Raw genomic sequence first — 10,222 nt, 5'->3', positions numbered from 1 at the left:
GTGCGTACTGGGCGCACTGGGATTGCGTAATGTGCGTACTGAGCGCATTGTGGGTGCGTAATGTGCGTACTGTGCGTAATGTGAGCGCGTTGAAGATCTTAAGTACGCTTGAGCGCCATCTGTTGATGCGCGGTCAGCAAATGAGGTGTCCTTGCGTTCACAGAACAATAAACTTCACAACCAATTCCACGCCTTTATTTAAACAAAATATGAACCATCAGAGGAACTACACATTTAAGCCAACTCAAAACACATTAAAGTAATTAATGAGTGTGTATATGTATATATATTAAGGTTAAGAGCATTTTAAGGAGCTTTAAACACACAAGCAAACACTTCATGACTAAGAAATTGCAGAAAGGATTATTTCACACCTAACATATATAATATAGTTTAATACCTCTATGAAATAAATTACTGTTGAATAGATAAATAGATACATGCACTATATATAGTTATTTGCATATGTGCATTTTTCCCTTTAACATCCTTCTGTGTATGCTGGGTTAGACATAAGCAACTAGCAGCATATTACACATGACTATATGAAAATTATGAGAATATGCTCGGAAGGGCATCCATGAGCCTAATTTTACAGTAAAACAGATGTGATGTTTTGATTTATATTGTAATGAAGACTGAAGAGAGAGTTGGAAAAATCCTTTAAATCCATGGGAAATCCTTTATGACTGCAGTGAAGGTATTTTCTGAAAGGCACATCCTCCTCACAGCTGTACTGTTGCCATCACTGAGACGCCACCTCTTAATGCTGCAGCCAAAAAGGTCAGAGGGAGAAAAATCTTTAAATTATTGAACAATCATTAAAGCAGCACAGGGGAATTTCTAAGGGTGAACCCTAACCTTAATTTATAGGGCCAATGAGAAACATTTGCTCCTATTACCTGGACTATTTACATCAGACTGCAGCCAGTTTTTATGCCCCTGGCTGTCTCCTTTGTTTCTGTGGAGCAAAAATGAGAAAATGACCAATAAGCTTTCATTGGCCATTCGAGAAACCTCTCATGATTCATTGGCTCTCTGATGTTCCTAATTTTCACCCAATGATGAAAAGATCTTATGCTTAAAGTTTTTGCATTTCAAGAACAAGGATAATGTTCAAGGGGGTTTATAAAAGTAATTGAGTTTGTTCCAGAATTTGCATTACTTGCAATTACCTTCTGCTGGAGTGTCAACCATGGCCTCCATGTGCTTGATCTTAGCCACAGTCAGGTTCTTGTGATCTGCCTCTAATGTATCTGTTCTGGCTGTAATTTCTTCAACCATCGACACCTCTAAGTGTGTGGGTTCTTGTTCGGAATCTTCAGTGGCAGGGTCTGCCCCATGGCAGGAGTGGCAGTGCATCTTGTGATCTTCTGCTGTTGCCTCAGAAGTGTTATCTGTGGAAGAGGCAAAATGCTCCACACTTTCTGTCTGTTCTGCCTCAAAGGCAGCTCCTGTATGTGCAGTTTCCACAAGCTTCACTTCTTCAACATCCATCCCTGACTCGTCTTCTGAGCTTGCTTCCCTGACTGCAAGATATGCTTCCTCTGTGTTATAGTACTGTGCTGCCATTTCCACAGTGGCTGGGAACTCTTGTTCCTTGGGCTCATCCTGTTTGTCTGAAGGGACTGCTTCATCCTGCATTTTGTGTACGTCATCAACATCAGGGAGCTCCACTGCAAGTGAAGGCTTCTCCTCCAGCATCCGAACAGCTGAAACCATCCGCCTGTCTCCAACAGATGCGGCAGCTATCTCCACTGTGGAGCCGACCATGATCTTCATGGTGCTCAGCAGATCAGACACTGGCAGCACTGTAAAAAAATTGATTATGGTCACTGTCAATAAAGTCTCAGGAGGAATTGAGGTTTACGACCAATGGAGCAGCCACTTCTGCCATGTAATTCCTCATGTGTGTTAAACTGAGACCCATGGGAAAGCACTGCTTATTTTAACAATACTTTTTTTTAATCTGAAATTACAATGCACTGGACACAGCCTACTGGATATAAAAAAATATATGTATTTAATGAATTTGTCAGTTCCAGTCATTGTTTACATAAATATTCGGAAATTTATCTGATGGCCTCCACTATTAGTTGTGCAGGTGGATTGTGGGGTGAAATGCAATGCATGTCCTTAGCTTTGGTCTCTTTACAGATCCAGCTTTTTCTGAAAATATAGCTGAAGAAATATTGTTCTGCGGTAGCTGAACACTGGCTGGTCTTTTCAAACACGGGCAAGTCTGTATGCAGCTTTGTCACTTCTGGGGTTGAAAAAGGTCATTCCAATAACCTGAATACACGCAATAAACCTTTGCACAAGATCAGACACCTCACCTATTTCATGAAAAGATGTGTTTCATGTAAAATACCCGTAACTGTATTAGTCAACATTATTATAAATCTGAATGCAAATTACAGCTGAAACTGGGCCTCAGCCTTGCTGTAAATGCAGCTTCCAGTGGGTGATGCACTAATACGCTGGTTAATCATTAGTTTAGCTTGGTCAGTGCACAGCAAGCATAAAGTGTGTGTGTGTGTGTGTGTGTGTGCGTCTCTCTGCTAATCCTGCTGAAAAAAGGGTGATGTTGTTGACTCCATTGAATACGATAATGACTCAGTTGTTATTTGTAATAAAGCTAAATAAGAAAAGGCAACATAATTAAAATTTTGATCCATGTAAAATTATACCGATGTACCATATGTCACCCATCTTTAAAAGCATATACAGCATACCAAATCAACAAGAGGGAAGAAATAATGTGTGCTAAACTATCGGAGCTATCACAGGATACATCACTGGATAGACACTACAGTGAGCAACAAGGGATCCAGAGATAATAAAAAAAATCGCTAAATAACTCTAAACTCCTGGGCAGTGTTGGCTTAGTGGGTAAGGAATGGCTGCCCACTGTTCACTAAGGGTGATGGGTTAAATGCAGAGGACATATATCATTGTGTGCACCATGTGCTGTGCTTCAGCTGTGATTCACCATGACAATCACTTCACTTTCACTTAACACACTTGCAGACTGCATACAGGGTGCTGTTTACACATGCACTCTGTACAGAAGAAGAAAACAATTGAATTTTCTTGGTTGTTCCAGAAAAAAAAGTAAATAAATACTCTGTTACTTCTGAGTGACACAGGGTCTTTGTTGAATGATTTATTATCCCATCCGTTTTCACATTGCTATCAAAAATGACAAGTTAGGAAGAAAAAAATAAAACATGTACTAACAGTAACAGGAACAACATTGTCTACTTAAATGTAAAAAAAAATGTGAGGCTTATAAAAGACATGCCAAAACTGTACTTTAGGCACATAGAGCTGCCACTTGTTCAACAGTGGACAGTTTTTCATCTCAGGCATGTACTAAGGCATGTACAAAAATGTATGAACAATTTAACTATAAGTTGCACATGTTTCTAGCATAGGTACCAGGAAAGAGTGCTCTACAAGGAAAGGGTGGAGAAAGGAGGGTGGGGAGGAGACCAAGGCACACTGTATTTACAATAAGGCTGAGCAGAGATGAGCCATAATGCTCCCCACCGTTATTACAACCTTTCACCACTAGCAGCAGAACACACGTGATCTTCAAAAGTGACTTGGTGTCACGAAGAATCGTAATTAAGGATAGACAGTAGAATCGATGGTCAGAAGATGTTGAAGTCAGTACATTCCATATTAAGCCTTCAGAAGCACTCGTCTTGTGCTAACTCCACAGACGTGAGGACCTGCACTCCTCAAACACTTCAAAATAACTTTTCAGATCATTTATTTTGTTATAACTTAGAGCACTATTACTTGAAAGATTGCAAAAAGGCATTTTGCACATTACACTGCACATATACCTACCTATTACTCTATATAATCTTGACCTTTTTCAACCATCGTTAACCTTTCCTCATATGCTGCTGATGTTTTAGTTTTTCTGGTAGGATAAAGCTATGAGAAAGGCGTTTTGTGGCATTCCCTGAATTGTAACAGATGTCCACCTCTGCAGCTTATTGTAAAATGCTGGTACTGGGCTGGGGGTGAAGGGGAAAGGACAGTCCAGTTCTGGCCACCTTCCCATCAGGCAGTGGGGTCCTCAGCTCTAGGAGCCTCACCAGAGCTCTCGGTTGCGTTGGAGGTTTCAGCCTCTGCTGTAGGCTCCTCAGAAACAGCAACCATTTCGGCAGCAATCTCTACAACCTCCGCTTCACAAGGGGCCTCCTCGGTGCCAGGCAGTGGCTCGGCCATCGCCTCCACAGCAACGACAGGCTCAGCAGCGGGCTCTTCTGTTGCTGTTTTGCCAGCAGACTCTTTAGGAACTGCACTCTCCAGAGGTGCAGATGAAGTCAGAGCTGTCTCTGTGTCTGCGGCAGCTGCACCTACTTCTACTAAAAACACACAAACATGGGGGAAGGGAGTAGAAGACGTTTCTGAACTAGCTCATCCAAATTGCACCTTTTTTTCTGTAGAAGAGATTGAATGAAAATAAACACTAAGAGTGATAAATTCAGCACAAAGAGTAGTCATGTTCACATTACAGGTCTCTTGTATATAGAAGCGACCTCATATGCAACTATACAGCACCATGTCATTTAGAATTGTTTTCAGTTGAATTTTGCAAATTATGCATTAGTCAAGTGAACTGAAATGCAATAAAAAGTTTAAATCTTTTTCAATAAATATGGGAGTTGATTTCCAGCCTATTTTCCGCTGGCAAAATCAATGCGTGTGATCTGAAGGTTAATGGAAACACGACTAGCAAGCTGTAGCATAAGATAGATTGGAAGAGCATCTGACCACCAGGAACCTTCATCACAGCACAATTCTACACATACTGAGAGCAGAGAATGAGAGAATGAGGCAGCGGATGGTCTAGCGGTCAAGAAAACAGACCCGTAATCGGAAGGTGCCACTGACCAAAGTACACACTGCTGTGCTTGACAATGACAATCTCTGGTATCTAGCCTTTCTTATGCATGTAAAGCTGGCTTGGAGTAAGGGAGGGGTGGGTGGGGTGGGTGCTATAGGGTTTATATGGGGGTTATAAAATTTACAGTATATTGAAACATTACATGTTTACCCTGTTATAGCCCTGTTTAAAATCAATAAAAATATTGTTGAATCAAAAAATATAACCCCTGCTATGCCATACCTGAAAGGCCAGACAGATTTGCCAAAACAAGTTACGTTCAACAGAGTGCACTCCTGAATGTAATGAGCATGGGGTTCTGGCTTCAACAGAACACACTCCAAATGGTGAGAAATCACAGCATCTGAAAAGAATACTGCTGTGCACGTGTCATTGTCCCAGTCACATGCTTACAGCTAAAAGTATCTTTAAATGAAAAGGAGCAGCAGGCAGTGAAACTCAATTGACACCTAGTGTGGTTTGGCATCTGGTTTGGCTGGTTAAGTCAACAGGATGAACTTTACAGAGGCAAGGGAGGACAGAGAAATGAAGAATAGGAGTTAAAGTAAAATGAGCCACATATGTTAGTCTTGTGCTGGGATTATGCTGAGACCATGAAACCATCTCTGATACTCACCCGATTCCTCACCTGGAATAAGAACAAGAAAAATGCACTGTTAAAAAAATGAGATTCAACTGAGAACTGGTGCAAAACCAGACTTCATCCACTGGAATGTACCAGATAATCAGAGCAGTCACCCAAATCCTCGGCACACAGCCATCGGTTTAGAAAGTCTCCCGTCAGTTCAGTTAATCAGAGACAGAAATGAACCCTGACAGGGTGGATAAATCGCATTCAGGCTGATCATTCCACACTGCTGGCTCCCCAGTCACTACACCAAACGGCTGTGACCCCCAGCATAATGTCAACAGCGCAGATTGAAAGAGAAGCACGCCCTACATGCTTCTGCCTTGGAATGTGTTTTCAGAGCATATTCCCATCACCTCCTGATACAGTGCAATAATTACCTTGGTGATTTAAAGAAAAAAATAATTTTTTTTTTCTGTGCACGTTGGAGATCCCATTCAGAAAAGCAAATTCAATCAGACCCTATTTGTATGGAGCATAATCATAAGCATGCTGATAAATAGAGGCCATTACATTTACATTTACAGCATTTAGCAGACGCCCTTATCCAGAGCGACTTACAATCAGCAGTTACAGGGACAGTCCCCCCTGGAGCAACGTAGGGTTAAGCATCTTGCTCAGGGACACAATGGGATTTGAACCTGGGTCTTCTGGTTCATAAGCGAGTGTGTTACCCACTAGGCTACTACCACCCTTTACTTAATTAGTCTGAGGAGCCAATATTGCAACTCATTTTTCATTTTATTAAAAGGCCAACAACTTTTGAAACAGACAATTTTTTGGTCCCAGATGTTTTATCAGAAACTGATAAAACATGTATCTGGCTTTGAAATGTCCTGATTGCAGTTTGGACCTCATGAGCATTCAACACGTTCTGCACCAACACTTTTCGTGTAATTGTTCTCTCTTCGTTCCTTAGTAAAAGACATTGTTGCGTTTATCATAGGGGTCAGAACTTACTCTTTGATCTGGCTTCAATTGCAGCAATTCTATCAGTGTACCTCACACTGTCAGAGTTGACTGTCTTGTATGCCTGTAGGGGGGAAATTCAAAGAGAGAGAAAACAAGAGCAAAGCAGCTTTAGATAATTAGAACCAACCCTGACTGGCAAGACACTTCCAAAAGCCGCCATTTTGTTCCTGGCAACAGCTTCAAAACTAACCACCATAACTGTGAATACGGGGCGTGTCTTTAACAGGATGCATAATACTAAACCAATCACATGCATGGACAGTGAACAAAGAAAACAAATGAGCACAACGTCACTTACGTAAACCAGAGCGGCTACAAGTGAGCCTCCACCAATGGCAACGTACGTCACGTTCATGGCTGAGCCTCCAGGAAGCCCCGCCATGTGCCGCAAGGGGACTACTGTGAAACAGGAAGGACAAAGAGTCATTAGGACAGGCAATTAAAACACAGAGAACATAAACAGGAGCAAAGAGGACCGATGCGCCTCAGATACTAACACCGTTAATCGTGATTTTATGTACAATTACCCGCTATTACTTTTTCAGTCCTCCACATGCAAAATCTTCTGAACACCTAAAAGAGCAGGTACTGACTGGTCACCTTGTCTCAAGCTGTAACTTTTAAAAGAAGTCACGGCCAGTGCACGTTCCAGTCTGCAATCCACCCCTAATTCTGGTGTTTGATGAAGGAGCACTGCATTCTGATAAAAACTTGACATGATTACTATGTTGTTCAGATCTTTCCAAGTCATGTACCACATTGTTAAGGTTTTGGTGTCAGCCTAATTAAGCTGTTTTTTTCAGGAGGCACAAAAGGTCTTAGCTGCCCTACACCATTTTGCACCACCACAGATCGTCTGTAAGTTGAAATGCGGCTAAATGACAAAAAAAACATGATACAACTCTGTCACCTGAAGTAAACTCCACCAAGTGTGCACCAAGTATGTTGTGTGACGAGTTCGGTCGATAAGCTTGTGGCACTTTATAGGATTTGGAAGTGGTCCATTTAAGCAGCCAAAAATAAGTGTGTCTTCATCTTTTAATTGCCTTCCAGACACCTCCTCCTGGGCGCTTTGCACTGACAATTGCTTCAGACATAGATGTACTTTAGAAGAAGAAAAAAAAAAAAACAGCTAAATGCCTGTTAGAACATATATGGTCACACTGCAGGGGAAATATTAAAGAATTAGGATCTCATTTCAATCATGTCTCTCACAATGAGATCCCAACAAGCTTGAGAAGTTCTTAGGAAGAACCCACGGAGAAGACCTGCATGCGTCTGCTGTTACTCAGCAGAGGGCCCTTGTCTCACAGTAACGTGGTTATGGACAAACTGGCTTGTCAGTATTTATACACCTAATCTGTTTAAGAGTGGCATCAGGGGTCAGCGGATGGACATGTGTGTGCCTCCTCCGAGACATGTCCACTCCCAGTCTCGCAGGGATCCCCATCTTCATACTTGTTCTATTTGTCTAAGCACACATACTGTTAACATTTCAGCAGAATGCGACGGATTTGAAGTACCGAGCAGTCGGGGAGTCTTCACAGGACACGGGAGGAGGAATCTCGGCTCTTCGGCCGCTGCCCAGCTACCCAAACACAGGAAATTGGTTCCAAAACAAGGCTGAAGTCAAATATGCTCTGCTTAAGGGGATAAACTGTGACAGCATTTGGGTCGGCTGCTTGTCATGGAAATTGGGTTTCCAAAAACAAACAGAAAATCCAGATTAAAACACAGAGGTTGCATAAGAGTTCAAAGTGCCGTGGCTTTATTGAACATCAGCTCAAACTTCCTTATCGTTACACTTGGCCGATCCTTTACATGCAAAATGTCTTCTTGATCATTTCAATTTTCAGGTTGGGAGAACATTACAGGATTATTGTACAGGTGTGCGCGCAGATAATATCAGATGTTTACTGCACTAGACATTTACAGCATGGGACCCAGACTTGAAAGATTTTTGACTTCCTGAAATCCAGCTGGTGCTGCTAGACCTTTTCCATGCAATCAGTCACGGTCTGGGAATATTCCACAAAGCAGGAAACACAACGTTCAATACTTCTTTCTGTGCTCGGGACCTCCCTGTAATTATTACTGATCATAACCCAGCTAAACCATTGTTTTGTGGCATAATTGCTGAATAGGTCTAAAAAAACAGGAGAAGGACTGTACTGTACACGAAAGAAGAACGCGAAACATATAATGTCCTCGTTTGTCTATCCACAGACGTCAGCGAGTAACTTCGGAACATAAACTATCAGAAAACATAGGAACTAGACGTTAATTTCCATTAAGTGTTTATTTATGCATGGTAGACTAAAATAAAAAAGCCTGCTTCTTTAACTTACCAGTTCTGGACAGCGGAGCCGCTGCCCTGCGCGCCATGGAGCCGAGTCTGTGCCAGGCGGCTCTGAACGCCATCCCTGCTCAGTCCGACGCGACGGGAGAGGAGAGGACAGGACAGGAGAGGAGAGGACAGGAGAAGACAGGACAGGAGAGGAGATGAGAGGAGGTAGCAGCAGGTCGCGCCTCTCTGCGCTGTGCGGGCTGACGCGCGCCGCCGTCTTTTAAAGCGTCGGTCCTGCGCGTGGCCGGGAGATCAAATCCAGACACGAGAGAGAGAGAGAGAGAGAGAGAGAGAGAGAGAGAGAGAGAGAGAGAGAGAGAGAGAGAGAGAGAAACCAGTTTATTACAAACCAGTCGTGTTACAATTTTTTATTATTATTAAATTAAATAACATCGATTAAAAAAAAAAGAAAAAGCCACAAAAGGGAAAGCAGGTAATACAACCATACAACTCACAATCCAGGAAAGCGGCCAGTTTCAAAAGCACAAAGTGAGCTCATCGTTATCGTTAGCAAAACACCGTCCCCGCACGCTGTTCCCCAAGGGTGATGGTTAAAAGCAGAGGACACGTTTAACTGTGCGCACCGTGTGCTGTGCTGCAGTGCTTCACAGTGACAATCACTTTACTTTTGGTTCTCTCGGTTGTGCCCTGGCTAAGCGAGATATAGATATATCTATAAATAGAGGGAGATATATAGATAGAGATGGCCATCTATGGGTCATTTTGACTAAAATGATTAAAATTGCACTTGCAATTATAATTGCAGTTCACATTTTAAAAGGTCCAAGGGTCAGTAGAACCTAGATTAATTACTCAAAAAGAATGCTGAATGCTTGCAAACCAATCTAGTTTAATAATAGAGCAAATATCAAAAACAGTATGTCAAGAGTGGAACAGACAAGTCGAGGAATCAGTGGTTTGATATTATGTTGTGATTAGGTCTTTCTTTAAGATGAATTTAAACCTACGCTGCGTCTTTAAATTTCCAGTGTGAGTCAGTTCAGCTGTATGTGAAAATGAAGTAAAATCTCTTCTTCTAAATGTCTCTCCTGCACTACTACAGATTTATATGCAAATTGTCGTCCAAGCTACCAGCATCGAGGAAAACCGGTTTCAAATCTGCACAATCCTACTACGTGAAAACTAGAGGGCAGCAGATGTTCTGATGTTTCACTATGGAACAGGGTTGGGTCCTTGGCCTGGGCTCTTTGTGTTTATGTAGGTTTCTGATCTCTACATGCAGTCTATGTGTCACAATACTGTGTGTGTGTGGGGGTGTGTGTGTGGGTAGGGGAGAGAGCGTGTGTGTTTGCATCATCTAATTGGACTGGCTGTTCCTCAGCTTCCC

At 42.2% G+C, this 10,222-nt stretch overlaps 1 protein-coding gene across 4 annotated transcripts; it reads right to left on the bottom strand.

Annotated features, from left to right (window-relative positions):
- Positions 1-173: 173 nt before the first annotated feature.
- mgarpb (mitochondria localized glutamic acid rich protein b) lies at positions 174-9,096 on the bottom strand. Of its 4 annotated transcripts, none has more exons than XM_028975877.1 (8): positions 8,876-9,096; positions 6,826-6,926; positions 6,516-6,588; positions 5,544-5,555; positions 4,113-4,382; positions 1,176-1,811; positions 903-961; positions 174-769 (listed from the first exon to the last, which is right to left on the bottom strand). In XM_028975877.1, the coding sequence occupies exons 1-7, from the start codon at positions 8,946-8,948 to the stop codon at positions 912-914; spliced, it is 1,215 nt and encodes a 404-aa protein (XP_028831710.1). In that variant the 5' UTR covers positions 8,949-9,096; the 3' UTR covers positions 174-769; positions 903-911. The 4 variants fall into 4 exon arrangements, with proteins under 4 accessions (XP_028831710.1, XP_028831709.1, XP_028831712.1 ...); XM_028975876.1 differs by having other exon boundaries at positions 4,113-4,385; positions 8,876-9,095; XM_028975879.1 differs by lacking the exon at positions 5,544-5,555 and having other exon boundaries at positions 4,113-4,385.
- Between the last annotated feature and the right edge of the window lie 1,126 nt (positions 9,097-10,222).

This window comes from Denticeps clupeoides, chromosome 4, assembly GCF_900700375.1.
Source record: "Denticeps clupeoides chromosome 4, fDenClu1.1, whole genome shotgun sequence".
Taxonomy (NCBI): Eukaryota; Metazoa; Chordata; class Actinopteri; order Clupeiformes; family Denticipitidae; genus Denticeps; species Denticeps clupeoides.
This window is presented reverse-complemented; position numbering and strand designations above follow the sequence as displayed.